General features: G+C 37.4%; 1 protein-coding gene across 19 annotated transcripts in view; it reads left to right on the top strand.

The window, feature by feature from the left end:
- The window catches only part of CAMK2D (calcium/calmodulin dependent protein kinase II delta), a 162871-nt gene that overhangs the window by 97071 nt on the left and 47756 nt on the right, over positions 1-18044 (top strand). For 10 of the 19 annotated variants that reach the window (XM_052681548.1, XM_052681540.1, XM_052681536.1 and 7 more), the window contains exons 5-7: positions 6001-6066; positions 8755-8827; positions 13677-13779. In XM_052681548.1, coding sequence (XP_052537508.1) covers positions 6001-6066; positions 8755-8827; positions 13677-13779 — 242 coding nt within the window. Of the gene's footprint in view, positions 1-6000; positions 6067-8754; positions 8828-9768; positions 9842-13676; positions 13780-18044 lie in introns of all 19 variants that reach the window. The other 9 variants (XM_052681549.1, XM_052681541.1, XM_052681532.1 and 6 more) reach the window with 1 other exon arrangement.

Raw genomic sequence — 18044 nt, 5'->3', positions numbered from 1 at the left:
AATTGTAGTATAACACTGTCACTCCACCCACACGTGCTATCATGTTTTTATCCTAATGATTTCTTTCAGACTGTGGGATTTGCTGCTACAGTTTCCTGAGAAATCTCCCTTAACCTGCATCCCACATAAAGTGCAGAGGAAGAGATCTTTTTCTGCAAATAGAAAAAAAGATCACTGTCACATTCTATTTTGAATTTCTAATGATTCTTGTAAATAAATGTCATAGAGATGTCTGAAGGAGAAGCCTGCTGCTTTGCTTGTGTACCTTTGTGATTATTCTACTTTCATATGGAGAGAAAAAAAGTGATTAATGTACCTTGTTATAGGCTTGCATTTGGCTGAAGAGTTCTAATTGCAAAATGGGAAGGTGGAAGTCTTTTAAAATCCTTGTGGAATCTGGACAATTAACATTTAATGAAATGCTTTCTGCTAGAAGGAATGCTTCTTTTATTGGCAGCACTGGGATGTTCCTGTAAGAAGCGCTGCTTATGAGAGAATTAGCTGTCCTGAAGTATTGATGTGCCATATATAATTCTTTTGGTTGCTGACTCACTCAGAATATACAATTGAAATATGTAAATGGTCATTTAATTTTGGAGTATGGGTGTTATTTTGTACTTTACTGGGCAAATTAGAAAAGTGTCTCCTTGGTGTCATGACCAAGGAACAGTCATTTTACTGATCTATTAACATTATTCTTCCATATTAAAGAAAATTAAAAAAGAAAAAAAGTAAGTTAACCAGGGCAGCCTTCTGTGATACTTCTCCCAAGCAAAGTACTTGCACCAGTTAATTTTCTACAAATAGGTAAAGTGATTTCTGATAATAAGGTGTGCATAATAAAATTAGTAATGGACTTTATCACATTTCTTAATCCTCCTCCTCTAATGGTTAGGACAACTGTAGTTAGGATTTGCGTCTCTTAATCAACCCATTTCAGTAGCTAAGCATACAGAAGATTGTTTTCAGTATTAATAATGTTTTCAGTATTAATAATGTTACATGAGTTCAAATCCAGCCAATTCTGTCAGATGCAGTATCTCAATGGAAACAGCTGTAGCACTTGAAGACTCTTTTGTGCAAGTCAATGAAATTCTCTTTTCTCAATGTCTCTCATTTTAATGCACTTGCTGAGATATAACAATTGGCACATTTAGAATCCTGGCATTGCTGTTGAATTCCAAGTGGAGGGACTGCAATGTGTAGAAGGAAGAAAAAATGGCTAGTTGCAGAACAATCTGCCTAGAGTAAGTGCCTGAAACTTTGTGTCACAGATAAACAAAAAAAAACCTAAAGATGCATGCTGTCATTTTTATAGGACTGTTTCCCCCCACCTCTATTATTCAGCTTAAGAAATGAGAAAGAGCCTATACAATCATGAAGACTTTTTCATTTTTTCATATTTAGAAGTTTTCCTTACCAACTGATTATGGTATATGAAGTAAATATTCTTTTATGCATTGCTGTGAATGTTTCCAAAAGGGAAAATGTGGTATTCAATATTCTAAATGTGGTAACGTTTTTCAGTTATTGTAGAAAGACAAGTCCAAAAGGTTTTGGAATAGAGCAGTTAAAAACTGCCTCTTACACATCTTTGGAGATTAAATAGAAATAGCATCCTTTGTATATGCAGTGCATGTCTCTCAGTGGCTCTTCCAAAAGATATTCCTGGTGCAGACAGCCTTCTTGCTTCTGCATGGTGCTTGCACTACTATTGTTTAAACAAATCCATATGTTTTATTTGTTACCTTTTTAGTATGCTTTAAAATTACACAAGAACAAGAAGAATTTGAGAGTCATTGGCTTTTAGTTGTACCCTAGAGTATACTGAAACCCGTATCATGATTATCTTGATGTGAGCTACCACCTCATCATTTACATTGTATTTTCATTTTGGGGGGAGAAAATAGGTTGGCTGCTGCTCGTGTAGCTTTCTAGTGTAGGATCAAAATTAGCTGCTTTTTTTTTTTTTTTTTTTTGTATGTTTGTTTTTTTACTTCTTTTTTCTTTACAATCCTCATTTATATTGTATACAGTCTGTCTGGAAATACTTGAAAATCTAGCTTTACCGATAGCTTGCTTCTAATTTATGTATTGTAGACTAAAATCTATGTATCAGGCATTTTTTTCCTGAATGGCACAATATATCAGTTTTTAATTATTTTAGTCTAGAAAAGAAAGTACTTTACAGAAGTAGTAGTCAAACTATAAATAAATCCTATTTTGATATCCTTTTGTAATTTAATTTTAGAGATCAGCCTAAGTATTTCTGTTGATAAGCAACACCTCCAAGAGTTCTCATTTCAGCACACCTCTCCATGTAAGGCAATTCAATGCTCTTACTGGTAACAGAGCAGTATCACTGAGCCATGCATTCTCCAAAAAGCACATCACACTTTCATTTCAGGTCATGGCCTTTGCTAGGCTACAAAAACCTCATCATGGAGGACCTCTTGTATTTGTGTAGTTTATGCTGGTTAACACAGGTCTTTCACTAGTCATCGTGTTTTGTAATTGTAAATGCAGGGCAAAAAAAACTACTTTGCAAAAAGATGTCTAGTAAGTAGTAAAATGCTCTGAAACTGCTTTGGTATTAAACTGTTATGCAGTATAAAGAGAAGGCTGTTGGTACTGTTGGTTGCGTTCTTATTTACACAATCAGTGAAAAACATAGGTTGATAAGAATCCCTAGAAGTTATCTGGTCTAACCACCTTTCTTGAACCAAGTCCAACTGAATCAGGTTTCTCAGGGATTTGTTGTGGTTGGAACATCTTCAAACACAGAAATTTGGCAACCTCTTTGAGCAATATGTGCATCACAAAAAAAATAAATAGGAGAAAAAATTCCTTTTATCTATTTAGTACTTCTCTTGTTCCACTGTATCTGTTGCCTTTCCTGCTGTCTCGGCATACCCGTCCATTACAGAGTTGTAGACAGCAATGAGATCTCTTCTGAGGTTTCTCATTTTAATAGTTCTCTTATTCACTCATTGTACAGTTCATGCTCCAACTCTAACCACCTTTGTTGCCTTCCCGTACACTCAATTCAGAACATCAGTATCAGCTGTATACTGCGAATGACAAAAGGGAGGATTCGTGGGTCTCATGAGCCCAGTGCAAAGGAAGACACAGTTTTTAGTATGGTACAGTTGACTTCTAGACTTCTTGACTTCTAGAAGGGCAAATGGGTTGCTCACGTTCAATTAGAAAAGATTACTAACACTGCTGTGAAGAATTTCTCTGAGCCAGAGTCTCAGAAGACACACGTATGTTCTGGTGTCTCTTAGTCCCCTGTACTACCTACCTTTGTTATAGCCATTTAGCTATCTTCTGAGAATTACTCTTAATGTATGACAGCAGTGATAGCATGATTACTTGTTTTCTTGTCACTTGAATTCCCCTCCTCTGTTCTTGCTTTCATTTTTTTCATCTTTTAATAATGGTTATGAATGCCAAGCAAATGTTTTGTGTCAGCAAATAAGAGTGTTTAGCGCTCTCAAGAAGCATCAGTTTCGTGTTCTATCCAACTGAAACTTGCTTTGATGACAAAAGCTTTTGCTTTTCTTTTTTTTTCGCTTGGATCAAAAATGACTGTTTTAGGGAAGAATAACATCAAAGAATCCTTTGTTTTTGCATTCATCACAAAGTGAGAATTATTATTGTTTACCAGAACTGTGGTAGAGAAACATATATACAGAACAGAAATATCGAAGACTGTCAAAATATGCATCAATTAAGCATTTTGTGTTAGAGCAACCAAAGCATTTTGGGAAGGTAGAAGGCAAAGGAAAGAGAGTTTGAATAAGAGAACCTTCTGTTTTATCTCTTCCAGATTTTATTGCAGACTTTTGCACAAAATAGCATAGCTACCTGGAAGTGATTATCTTCCGAAGTCAATAAGTTGTGAACTCAAAAAAAGGATGATGTAACTCAAATGTAAATAGAAACACAAAAACAAGTTTTTAACTGGCTTTCTCAAAGAAAGAGATTGTGTTACTGGTTGAGTGAGTGCCTTTTGTCATCATCTAAGTAGCAGATCTAAGAGGAATTGTTAGTATATCAAGTTGCAAATTGTTGTTACTCTGAGGTAACAATGTGCTGCTATATGAAAGTTCACTACATTCATAAATAGGCACGAAATACAAACACTGATCATCCACGTAGGAACTACTGATGTTGGCCTATCAGTAGGATCAAAGTTTTGGAAAGCGTGAATCAGACTGACTCATGCATTCTGCTCAGAGGTGCTTTGTTTAGGCTATGCACAAGGGTACTCCACTTTGTGCATTTGCAAGGTTTGCATCGGTTTTCAGCAGTTCAGCATAACACCTTAAGTATACGAAGATTTGCAATTGTCTGTGAAAGCATTCCAGTGCATTCTATAAAAGAAAAATCATAGAATCATTAAGGTTGGAAAAGACTAAGATCATCTAGCCCAACCATCAACCCATCACCACTTTGCCCACTAAACCACGTCCCTTTTCTTGAATGCTTCTGGGGATGGTGACTCCACCACTTGTCTGGACAGCCTGTTCCAATACTTGGCCACTCTTTCAGAGAAGAACTTTTTCTTAATATCCAGCCTGAACCTCCCCTGGTGCAACTTAAAACCAATACCTCTTGTCCTATCACTAGTTACCTGAGAGAAGAGGATGACCCCTGGAATAAGAGTATAGTATTGGAAAGGTCTTCCTGTTTCTGAGTCCAGTTAACACAGGCAGACAAATGTATGATTTTATTTAAAAGCTCATAAATCTTCATTTTAAAAACAGAGCAGCTGTCTCTTCTACTTTAACTAAACCATTTTCATTATGCCAGTTCACCAATTGCTACTAAATCTCTCCTGATTTCAAGCTTGTATTTATTCAGATACAATGTGCTTACTTAGTGTTGTACCAATACTACTCCTTATAACTAGCTTTTATAGAGAGAATGGTTTATGCTTTTTGTTTTTATTTTTCATTTTTAGTCTTTTAAAATATTTTTTTGCCAAGCTTAGCTGACTTTCCTTTGGCAGGATGAGTAAGTGAATGGATAGCCTATTAGCAATTTTCCACTCATATTGCTGTTTTAATTCCCATTTCTGAACATGGCAGAACTGTGTATGATATATGAGGAAAGGTTTTACTGTTGTTTGTAGGGATAGCTGTTACCCTACTTTAAATGCATTCTAAGCAGCATCCTGCTAGTGACTCATTCTGGGCTGTCATCTTTCATTTATAACAACACATGTTTTTTTTCTTCTTAGCCACGTCCTAGTATTAAGCTATTGGTTATTCAGTGAAATCCTGAATACATAAGCATGCACAGTTCCCTCCGTTACTAATTCTCTATCTCATATACTTCTTTTGCACTACTAATGCCTCTAACTAACTTACTTTAAGTGGCAATTTCACTAAAGCATTCTTGACAAAGACAAAAGACAACTGAAAATATTTTATGAAAAGAAATGCCAATTAACTGATTATTACACTATATAGTACGCTACTACTTTTGACACTTTCCCTCCAGCTCAGAAATTCTTTTTCTAACCAAAGTACAAAAGCCAAACTGATCTGGCACATGTGTAAAACCTCTGTTCTGTTTCAATCTATACTTCCCTTTTTAGTATTACTGTATCCTTTCTTATGTCTAATTTACGTTGCAGTTCTCAGCTCATCCTGGGCTGTTCTGAACTTAAGCCATAGTCTTGTCTTCTGGACAGTTCCCCTATATTCACATAGTTTTACTGCTTGCTTTTGATACACTTACCTGATATATTCCAAATAATTGCTGCTCTTTGCTTTTGTTTTCCAGTTATGATTGCTCTTCCACTGCTGCTGATGTAATCATGTAATTTGTCCAACCTACCAATTTAGTCCCTTCACTTTGCAGGTCAAAATCTCTTTCATTTCTATACAAATATTTCAGTTATTCCTTTCTGACTTCTCTCTATCAAGCTATGTTTAAGATATGTCTTCTTTTCTGAAATCCCCTTTCCTGTCTTACTTTTTCTAACAGAGTCACTGGAGGTGAATTGTTTGAAGATATAGTTGCAAGAGAGTATTACAGTGAAGCAGATGCCAGGTAAGTAATGTGTTTTTCTGATGTTGTCTTTAATGTACCAGTACAAGTATAGGTACTTAAATATCTCATGGTGTTTGGCATCAGTTAGACTAGCAGAGTCTGTGAGACTCTTGGATTTCTCCTAGAGTTCTCTTACACCTGGGAAGAGGCAGTTTGGGGTCTTGAGCTCAAGACTGTGGTGATGATCACACAAGATTTGATGTCTGCTGGCCTGCAAAAGCTCAAATTAAATCTCAGTTTGATAAATCTTTGGAAACTAGTGATTTGGATTAAAAACATTATCCAGTTTTCCCTTCTGCAAACTGGACATAATATTTCAGCAATCTGATGGCTCTTATATTTGCTGATTAAAATTTGAATATATGTTGGTCTTAAAAGAATACTACATTAAATAACGTTTTTTTCTAGGTCCAGAAGTCCTAATTTGCTTTTCATATTTAAACTTTTTTTTTTGTTGTGTTTCATCAATAAGCAATTATACTGTGTATCTCATTGTCTGAGCTCAGATTTGAAATCTCTAGTAATGTGCTGCAAGTGCTTGTTGAAAAACTTGAATAAATGGCAGATTATCATAATTTGCATGCTGGCATAAAACATCAGGCTATTTTTCCATCTCAGAATCTAGTTGTTCTCATACAATAATGAATCTTAAATATTTCTATGCAATAATGAATTTCAAACTTTGTGGTCAGTTGCTTTTTTTTAAAGGAAGAAATGTCCTACAACTAAATTAGAAAATCTAATTCAGACTAAATTTGAAGAATCATCATAGTTTTCTGCTTTCATAGCCACACACCACCACTGATATACATTTTGCACAGTTAAATAGGCACAGTTAGATTTCTTTATAATTGGAATTAGTAGATAACTGGAAAACATTAAGTGTCAATAATAATAATAATAATAATAATAAGGAACAAACAAGAAGTTAGGCAAAATATTAGGAAGCTGGGGAAATGGTAAGAAACATCAGTATTGTAAACATTTAAATGTAGAACAAAACATGGCAGAACATAGAGTAGAAGAGCAAACAGGATTAGTAGTTTACTTGGGTGGAAGAAGAAGAGCTATGTTTAAAGAAAATTTTGGTGATTTTTGCCTGCTGTGATTCAGGCAAAGTTTATAATATTGATGCCAAAGACCATTATATGGTGCCATTGTGTGTTTTAAGATAATTGTGATTTGAAAGTGAAAACTGCAGTGATTTTTTTTCTGTTCTAGAGTTACTGCATATTGGAAGGGCTGTGCTTATGTATATATTGGAGATATATATATATGCATTTATATATTTAGTAAAACTTGATCAAATGAATGAAATTTCTATTAATTTTGTATCTTCATTTTTATATATTTATATATATATATATACTTGTGTGTATATATATATTTATATATATAGTGCATATGTGCCTGTATGTCTGTGAGTGTGTGTATGCCTTAGAAATAGTTAATGGACTTTTTAGATACATATCCTAGGATTTTAATATTGGTCTGCTCCTGCAAGCCCTTACTCATGCAAGTAGTCTTTACTCATATGAGCAATCTAGTTCAGCAAGTTGTGAGCTATTTGCATAAGAAATGGTTTTCAGGTTTGGACTCCAGTTACTGATTTATGACCATTCCTTCTGAATTCCATGGCCAAAACATTTTGGATGAACCAAATCAAATCTCTGGCCCATTACTACAGTTTATTTCTTACAGTCACTGACTTCTGCCACAAGGATGTCTTAAAAAAATCAAAATTTATGAGCTCTTGTAGTGCTGAAAAACATCTTAAAAAGTTGCAGTGCTGTAAAAGATGAATATATTAGTTGTGCTTTTTGGCATTGTACGCTGGCCAAAACTTGCAAACCTGGACATGAAAAAATAGGTGCTCTTTTGTTTAAATAGCCAAAACAAAATGCCTGTCTCCATTTTTAATGTGGATTTCCATTTCATGAGCGACTCTTTACTAAACTATTGCTTGACAATTAAAAAAAATTTAAAATGGAAATGCATGCCACCTTTTAGAATGACTTAGCTATTTATTCTGATAATAGTTTTTAAGAAACCATTAGATTCACAATGAGAAATGCCTTGCTTTCCCTTAATTTTGACTTTTTGTTTCATTTTGTTTTTCATTTCATTTTTTGAACGTATTCTTGCTTCAGCACTTGTGTAATGTTAACTTCATTGTGAAAATGTTCAACAAATATAAGAGATATCACCAAATAATTTATTGCCTCTAGTTTGTTTTTCTAGTAGCAGTTTTTGGAAGCTGGAGAAAGTTTCCATACTGCTGAATGAAAATACAATCTAATGATTCTGTAATTCTAACAGGTGTTTTATGTTCCATGTCAAGTGTCTTTTTTGGTTTGGTCCTTTTGACTTTGTTCTTGCAGTTGTTGTTTTTTGGTTTTTGCTGTTGTTTTCTTGTTTGTTTGTTTGGTTTGGTTTGGGGTTTTTTTGCTTTCTTTTCTTCTTCTTTTTTTTTTTTTTTTTTTTTTTTTTTTTTAATGTTTTAGAGCTAGAAACATCTCAGTTTTTAGCATTGTTTTGCTCCAGTTCAGTGTACAATCAAGATTTGTCAGGAGATGTAAAACTGTTTTCGTTCTTTATAATTTTTTAAGTTTAGTTTTATTTTGTATTTAATGTGATTATGTGCCTTTAAAATGTTCTCCCTTCCATTCTGCCCTTGTATCTTTGCAGTCATTGTATACAGCAGATTCTAGAAAGTGTTAATCATTGTCATCTAAATGGCATAGTTCACAGAGACCTGAAGGTCAGTATCTGGTGCCCATCAAATGGATAAGAGTTTTGTTTCTTTCTGCTGGGCAGGGGCAGGGGGTGGGTTGGCTGCGATGTTACCTTGCCTATCCTACTCACTCCAAACAGCTAGACCGACAAATAATGCATGATGCCTCTTTCCAGTTTGCAAGTCTACAGGCCTAATATACATCATGGCACAAGGGGGAATGGTTGCCAAAAACCTGTCTCTTCCCACGGCTCTGGATTTGTCCTATGCTGTCAAACGTGTCTGGTACTTTATTGAGGCTGTCCGTGTATCGCTGTGCACGCCCATGGAGGTGAACGTTGGCTGTGATGTATGTCAGCTTGCAGATTGACACGACACTGCGCTGAGCCCGGGGTTGCAGTGGCAGAACAGCCGGTCGCACACTGCTGCTTTAGAGTATGACGAACCCTCAGGCAAGTGATGCTAATTGCTGGCAAAATTGGACAGACATAAGTTAATGATTTACCTAAAACACCTGGCCTCCAACGGTTTCTATCTCAGCGGCTGCTATTTGTAAGGCCTTAGTAAATGAACAGGAAAATGTACAGACGAGCTCCAATCTTTGCTGTGATCTCACCGAATTGGCCAAATCCACGCGCTTTTGCGAAAACATTGCTTTTGAACAGGAAACCTGAAATTAAAAAGTCCAAAGAAAGCAGAGCGAGCCAAGGGAGGCACGTCTCGGAGGTCGGCCCTGTGCCGCCGCGGCGGAGCCTGAGGCCGTCGTGCTCTGAGCGGCGGGCGGCGCGGGGCGGTACGCGCGGAGCCGAGCGGAGCGGAACGGAACGGTGGGGGAGAGCGGCGCCCCCGGCCCGGCCCGCACGGCCCCGCGCTGCTTGCCCCTCGTCGTCGCCCCGACGCCTGGCTGCGGGCGTGCGGGCGGCCGGTGCACGCTTTAACTAACACGCGCCCCTGGTGTTTGCATGCAGTCATTGCATTCAGCAGATCCTGGAGGCTGTGCTCCACTGCCATCAGATGGGCGTAGTCCATCGCGACCTCAAGGTGAGTGCTGCTGCCCCGCCTAGCCCTCCCCAGCCGGAGCCTCTGCCCGGCGGCGTGCGCCGTGAGGCAGCGGAGAACAGCGAACTAACTCACAGCCGCGAGATCTGGAAATTTAAACCTTTTCCTTTTTACTTTCATTGTTATGCTGAGCCTCTAGCGCTCGCTGGAGGAAATCCGCAGTGGCTTGCCTGTCACAAGCTAATACCTAGCTGAGCCCCGGGAACTTGGACATCCAAGTCCACCATCCTCTGCTCAGTACCAGGGAAAACAGTAGTTACTTTCCAAGCATTTGACATATGTACTGAATACACAGTCTTTCCGAGCTTTTGGGGCATCCAGAGCTGTCTCTCATCAATATAAAGTGGACACTGTCAATTTGCATTTCACACACGTTAGTGAGAAAAAGCCAGCTGCTGTGAGACTGCTGGCACAGAAATGTCTCTCCTCCAGATGTGTGTGCTATAGAACCTCTCTAGAAAGCTGGAAATTTTACAGCATTTCCACCGTGACGGTCCTACCTGATCAATATTTACTTAGCACTGGGGTAGAAGTCTTTGAAAGAAAACTCCTGCACTGAGTGTTACCTCTTTCTTAGCTATGTACATTTTCAAATGGCTGGAGAGTGTTGTTTCCTGCGTTTAAAATAGATTGGCATAGAAAGAAACCATTAAAGATTGTTTTCTTTTACTGGGAAAGTCAGTGACAAGTCTCTCAGAGCTAGTAGGAAACCAGCCTTGTGGAAAAGGAGGAGATCTCGGTTTGGACACTGGGGCTTCAAGATATCAAGTAAAAGAAGATTTCAATTTGAAAGCAAGTGGAAGCGTACCATCTGAAATAGAAGATTTTTTACAGAAGAAAAATGGCATGTGGGCTAAGGCAGTGGAACACACTAATTCTTGCTTGCGTGGCTTACCTGTCACTTATTTTTCTTCCCATATGAGTTACATGGAGTAGGAATTTCCTCCCAGGATAGGAGAGTTCTGGTAGTTATCATAAATAACAATTTTGGACTCAGAATGCTGTCTTATATATTGCTATCCTTCTAAACTGTTACAGTTATTGTTTGAATTTGGAAAGGTCTGTGTCATCTGTGACCATAAAACATTATGCTCTGAAAGCTTAGAGAATAATAAATTTTGAAGAGACACTAAATCTTCAATCTGTTTTGCACTTGTGGATCTCCCCAGGTTGCAGTTGTGCAACATGGGCAGGTCCTTACCCAGGCTTTAGCTCTTGGTTGGCAGGATAACATGGAACATGGAACAAGTTTAAATGAGAAAATGTAATTTTGTCCAGCAGCTCCAACAGTTTCCTGTCCTCACAGCACACATAATTTGATGCTTTTAGCACTAAAAGGAATAAAAGAAGTAGATTATAGCCTAAAAGTCAGTTTACAAGGCTACAGTAAGGAATGCTTTCTAGAGCCCTTCATACACTTCCATGAAATATGTATTTCTTCAGTTATGCATTAAATCCAGCTGTTCACTGTGGCAAAATGTGTAGATTTCTGATTCTGGCAAATACAGAATGAACTGGAAACATTATGAGGAAAAAGTGTTCCTGCCAAACTGCAGTACCCAGCTTCATTTCTGAAAGTGAAAACTTCATGAAAGAGTGAGCATTCTTTCTTCACTTGCTCCTTTCTGGCAAAATGAAAAAAAAAAGAGTCAAATGAAAGACTGTGGTAAAATCCCAGCAGAACTCCCTGTGCAGAAAAGAAGATGCAGAGACCTGTGAGCAGAGCAACAACATACATAGAAGATGGTTATGGCTTGGCATGGATCCTTAAACTGCTTGATGTTGCATGTGGGGGTGTGTGATGAGGGCAATGATAAAGGAGATTCAAACAGTTGAGCAATTGATTTCATTTAATCATCCTTAAGTAGAACATGGTGGCAAAAGAGTGGAGCATTTGCAGCCTCTCACAACTGCTGCATTGCTTGTTGCTACTTTCTCTTGTGTAAGTCAGAGTAGTGGTAGATCCTATGTCTGGAATAAACTGACCTCCTAGTGGAAGTCTGGCTTTAGCAGGTGGTAAAAATGCACTTCCATGAAGGAATTTCAGTTCTTGGCAATTAGCTGCTTTTGTTAAACTCTGTGATTACTACCCACTCGCTTTCCCCATGGAAGTTAAAGTTTCTAAAAAATGGCAACAGTACCATATCAGCTCAACTCTAATTGTATTCCAGGAAAAATACACAGAGAAATAGTACTTGATCTCTTTGAATAAAATCCTTTGAAAAAAATAAGGCATAAATCATGTTAATTTATTTGTAAGTAATTTCAGTAGTTAGCACTGCTGTTCTGCATACTTGACTGCAGCCAGTCCTAGTAACAGGGGGTGACATTATTGCATCCAGGGTCCTGAATGGCCCAGACAGGGCTGTTAACATTTTCCAAGTTCTTGCAGTCATTCCAAGTTCATGCATGATAATTTTCTGGTATGCCTCTCATCATCCAGAAGTGACAGCTGTGTGTTGTTGAGGGGTATAGTCCCACACAACATTCCTCAAAAGGCTGTTTGTTGTCTGTGGCATACGAGTAAATCTGCTTCATCTTCTGTTGAAAAATATTCACCCATGATGGTGGTGTTTCTTGTAGAGCGCTTTTGCAGATAAAAGTGTGTGGTGGAATAAATAAATAACGAACAACAAAGAACACAAAACTACTATTTCAAATGGAACCTTATGTTCCAACTTATAAGGGCTTGGTAGATCAGTAGTTCTCTTTCAACCAAGAGAATGAGACATTTCACTGCTTTTGGACTGCTAAAGATCATAACCACAAAGGATCATCCATTGCTTTGGAAAATAGTTACTGTAAACTTCTCTCACTGTGACAAGAGAATCTGCAAGAACATGCATGACTATATGTTTAAATTAGTGTGATTAAATGACAAGCATTGTGGCGTTGCTTACAGAAGTGCTGATTAAAAAAAATAAAATAATAGATATAGAGAAAAAAGAAGTGTCAAGAAAACAAAATACTAGTCAGTTTTCTGAAATGTTCTGTTGAATTCTTCAGTATTTTGTAAGGTAAAAAAATTTTAGGGTTCCTAGAATGAAGTTATCTTTGGATGATTAACATTCTATGTACTTGCTAACTGACATTCAAAGGATACTTCATGAAGTTTAGAATGACACCGCTATTATCAAATCTTTACTTTTAACTGTGTAGGTATAGTGAAGCCTTTGATTTCAGATGTGTCCAGCATGCCCTAAAAAAGCAAAGTGGGAACTTTCCCAGACTTAAATTGTTATTTGCAGTAGGTTCTCGGCAAGCAGAAATGTGGGTGTGCTGTTTTATTGTAGACAGATTTGCGCTGCAAATACACCTGCCCTCTAAATACGAATGTGAAAATGGCTGCTGCTGTTGTTACCATGCAAAACATACAGTCTGTGGTTAGAAATGGCAGGACAGACTGCGAATCAAAGGGTATGTGGGCTTCGGGGCTTTTCAGCGGCTTCTTCCATGCAGTGAGTTCTTAGGGCTCTCTGAATTGTCCTATGAAACAAACAGTAATCACAATGCCGTGTGGCAGTTCTAGCTTATGTACTTCTCCAGAAGATTTGCACTTTTCAGTCTTGCTGTCATATGGGATCATGATGGTAGCTTACAGACCTAGTGATTCTTCCAAATTAAGAGTGGAAAGTACAGTTTTAACTTTTATAGAGAAAATGCATGGTGTTTTTTCTTTCTTTTCCACTTCTCTAAAGTATTTCTTCTTTTCCAGACCACCTTAACAAAACAAAAACAACAAAAAAGGGGAAAAAGCTGTCTAAATTATGTTTACTTATTTTTTAATCTCAATTTTTTTTTCTCTTTCCAAATAAAGCCTGAAAACTTACTTTTAGCTAGCAAATCCAAGGGAGCAGCAGTAAAACTGGCAGACTTTGGTTTGGCTATAGAAGTCCAAGGGGAACAACAGGCTTGGTTTGGTAAGTATGGGGGGGTTTTTTAATTATTTATTTAGTGTTGGCACTAAGCCTCCCAAACTTGCTAGCTTCTCACTCTAGTGTAAAACATGTAGCTGTGTAATGACTCGGTATGTAGCTTATAAGGATATTTTGTTCATAGTTCAAGCTCTACACCACAGTAAACTTTAGATCTTTTTCTCTAGGAAGAATGTTATCTGTGATTCTCACTGAATTAAAGATAGCTTGGCAGCAGTCTTTATTTATTAAAAACAACAACAAAACAGGAGAGAGAGAGAAGAGAAAAAGCTTCAAGAATGACCCGTGGATAAATTTCCATATAAAAGAGGTTGATTAGGCAAGAATAGGCTCAGCCTCATAACCTTTTCTTCACTGGCAAAGCTAAATCATCTTCCCAAACTGCTGCATAAAATGAATTGGCAGGAGTCTTTTCTGTAGGCACAGAATGTCTTTGACGTTCCTTGACTCTGAAACTTAGATTTACTAACTTCTGGTATGCCCTGCCTTTTGTCTGCCTGTAACTTTGATTAGAAACTAGGTTCACACAACTCCTTCTTTCTGGCTTTCACTTTTGTATCTGTGGAAAGGAAATATAAGCACAGAGGCTGGGAAGGAGGTGGCTGATTTCTGTTTACTTACTACTCATGTAACTGAAGAATAAGGCTGTGGGCTAATACTGTTGAGTACAGCTGCCCACGTTGGAAATATCCAAATAATTTATCAGGATGGTATCTCTGATAAAAGCAGATTTTACTCACAATTGGAATGGTGAGCATCCTGCAAGCAGGAGTGCACCTGAGAGAGAGTGTTACATCTTTTATGCTCTACTGTCCAATGCTTATCTTGCTGAGTACTTCAGGTTCCCTACACTTAACTAAACATATGGATACTGGCTAAACATAAATATAAACATATATATTGCTAATTATTTAACTTCTCCTAAATTCTCTGTCACTCAGGTCTTGTCCATCCTGCAACAAAAATTAGTAGTCTTTCAATATAATGAGCCTATTGATATCCTTGTCACACTGTTTAGGAGTGGGATGTCTAGCTTATCTTTGACTCAAGGCTCAGAGGTATTCTAGATAGGTGGACAGATAGAAGATGCTGTCTTTGTACTTATAAATTACTCCATCTATCTAATCTCTGTGACTATAAATTACTTCACCTATCTGCTGAGCATGCAGAGACTATCAGAAACCCCTGATGAAGTAAGAAGACCCCCCCGAAAAGAGCTATTAGTTAAATATTTATCTTGTTAATTCCAATTCCATTCCAGAAACATTGGAACATTCCATTCCTACATCCAGAAGTCAAAACACTTTATCTGAACAGCTGTTTGTTCATTGGAAATACCTGAAAATTTTACTTTAGACAGTAATCCACATCTCACTGTAACAGTCCAAGTTATGTCTCAGCTGCTTATGTTGCTGTCCTAGAGGTGACTGCCCCTTCAAACCTGCTAGTAAAGCTGTTCACAAAACTTTATTTGACCCATTTAGTTCAAAATAATCTAGCTTATAAGTAATGTTCAACTGCTAATATAGAAGCATCTCATATGGGAGACCATGGACACCTTAAATCCAAGAAATGAGAGAATGGTTTAGAGTGTCTAGGAAAGGTTATCTGTCCATAACTTACAAGTATCTTTTGAAGCTTAAACTAGAGTCTCTCTGCTACTGTGATACTTTTGAAAATACAATCTTGATCTGAGAGGAATTGAGAGAGTACTTCCTTGATGGCAAAGGTGACGAAGATGTATTGGAATGTGTAAACAAGCTGTGTGTGTATATCACCAGCAAAAGAGTGCACTGTCTGTGCCTCAGCTTAGTTCATGAAAAGCTGGGATTGGAGAGTTTCTTTTCTCCTGGAGATGGCAACTCTGTTTAAACTAGATCTTCAAAGTCAATACTTGGAATGTACAAAGCTCTGCTTCAGGATCTGAAAAAAGGATGGGGGTAGTGAGTTCAGTATTACACAGTTCTCTCTAGTCCCACTAAAGTATTTCCTTTTTTTGTTAATGATAATAATAATTAAAAAAAAGCTTATTATAGATCATCTGTTACAGTTCACAGATGCCCAAGGAAAAAGTGTAGGTAAATTCAGTTGGTCATTTTAAATACAGGAAATGTCCAAATACAGCTCCTCAGTCTCAAATACCACTGTTTCAACAGATGGGAAGTGCAAGCACAAAGTCTTTTTCTAAGAAAGAAAAAAACACACAATAAAATAATCGTGGCAGCTACATATTCTCATTTACAGCAGCTAGAAAGTGCAACTTAAAATTGAACAAAGCAATTGCAAGCTTGCTTTCAAAGCTTAGAATAAAAGCACAAAGGATTTTTGTGCAAATGGTGTGTTGAGAGATTGAGAGTTTGAAATCTAGGATGCATCCACATGCGCAGGCAGTACCATTGGACATATGTTGGTAGCTTTATAAGCTAGCCTGCTGTTTTAAATCCCAGCCTTTATATAAATGGATTTCAGTAATCCACAAAAGAGAGAGGAGATTGGTCTTGCACATTAATGAATAGACTAGTGTAAAAAGAGTTGAATAGAGAGAAAACAAAATACAAATAATTTGTTAAAATGATGAAAACATCTGGAAAACAGGAAGCCTTTCAAGAAAAAATGAGCAGCATGAGCTTCAGGACTATTTTCTCTAGATGTTCCGTCTATATGGGTGCAGATAATGCACATGAGATTGCAGCTCCCTGTAAAATCTTGCACTTTATTTATTGGTCAGTTGGAGAATCTGAAGTGATTGTTTCAGACTTAGCATCATGAGATCTTTATGCTGAGCTTGGTAGAGAGTGAGGTGAATGGATTCATAATAACATATACAGTCAACAGAGAAGCTGGAAGAATAGTGATAGAAAATAGTGTAAAAATTGTAATATTTGATAAAATAAGTGAGTTCTGTACTGCTATAGAAATGCAAAAGCTTTCAGTAATGTTCTGAGTGCCTTCCTTAATCTTCTTATGATTGCTTTAACAAGGCAAAAACACTCTGATGTCCTGAACTTTGTCTTCCTTCCAGTGTTCTTTCTGCTTTCCAGTGGATTCTGCACCACTTAGTGACTCATAGCATGGTCTGATTCTAATTATAGCTCAGCATCAGAGTTTCTTTTCTTTTCTTTTCTTTTCTTTTCTTTTCTTTTCTTTTCTTTTCTTTTCTTTTCTTTTCTTTTCTTTTCTTTTCTTTTCTTTTCTTTTCTTTTCTTTTCTTTTCTTTTCTTTTCTTTTCTTTTCTTTTCTTTTGTTTTGTTTTTTTGTTTTTGTGTACATGTAAACCTGTGGCATGATACTTTGCTTAAAGCTTGGATACTATGGGGATGCTTTCACAGTTCACATATTTATAAAGCAAACCTGTTTCATGACTGTTTGTAGAAACTGCTCATCTGTTTAGTGGAAACACCCCATCCTGCTAGCAGGTGCTAAGTGTGCTGGGAAAGTGTCTGGCAGGCTCCACTTGCTCACTGTAACAGGCGAGTCTCACTCAAGTCTGTCTAGGGGCTGTAGTTGACTCACTGGTAGCTGGATTTAGTCCCAGCTGCATCTTGTCTTCAGCTAGCCCTGAAGCTAGGACTAAAATATGCAACACATTGTTCATTTGAGTAGCTCCACTGATTTTTTTTAGTAGTAGCTGCATTAAACTCAGACTGTATACAGTTACTCTTTTAGATCTGGCTGTGCAGGAAGTGAAGGCTGCTGCCCTATATTTGCTCTCAGAGGCTTGTTCTTACCCCTTGCGGCCTCATTTTTCATATCTTCTCACCAGGCTACTCATTTGAACGTTTATTCTTGAGTCAAAAAGAGTTATGTTAGCAAAGATGTACAGCTTTAACTGTTTGAACTGGCATAATTTATTCCACCACTTTATTTTGGAACGCTTGTATGAGTGCCGCTGACGCCATAAGTCTAGAAAGGGGATGATGAAAGCATAGGGCAGGTCTTAATGCAATAATCCGTTTCTCTGTTTTTAAGATACATCTCTTTTTGTTAATTTAATTTATGGGATTATACTTATCCTCCAGTGCAGGTTTGACTCGAGACATTCTTACCACTTATGAAGTATGTATGTTATCTTTGCAGAGGTTTTTGAGACTGTAAGCTATTTGGGTTGAGGAACATGCCATCTCATGTGTGTATGCGCCATTGAACAAGACACAGTGCAGCATTTTTCTTGGGCCTCTGCATATGTATTTAATATCATGTGATAATAGTAGTACGTAGTGATAAGCCTTTACTAAATTATATAGAGCCAC

Source organism: Tympanuchus pallidicinctus, unplaced genomic scaffold (assembly GCF_026119805.1).
Source record: "Tympanuchus pallidicinctus isolate F22 unplaced genomic scaffold, pur_lepc_1.0 scaffold2, whole genome shotgun sequence".
Lineage (NCBI taxonomy): Eukaryota > Metazoa > Chordata > Aves > Galliformes > Phasianidae > Tympanuchus > Tympanuchus pallidicinctus.
Note: the sequence above shows the minus strand (reverse complement) of the source record. Positions and strands in the feature narration are given on the sequence as shown.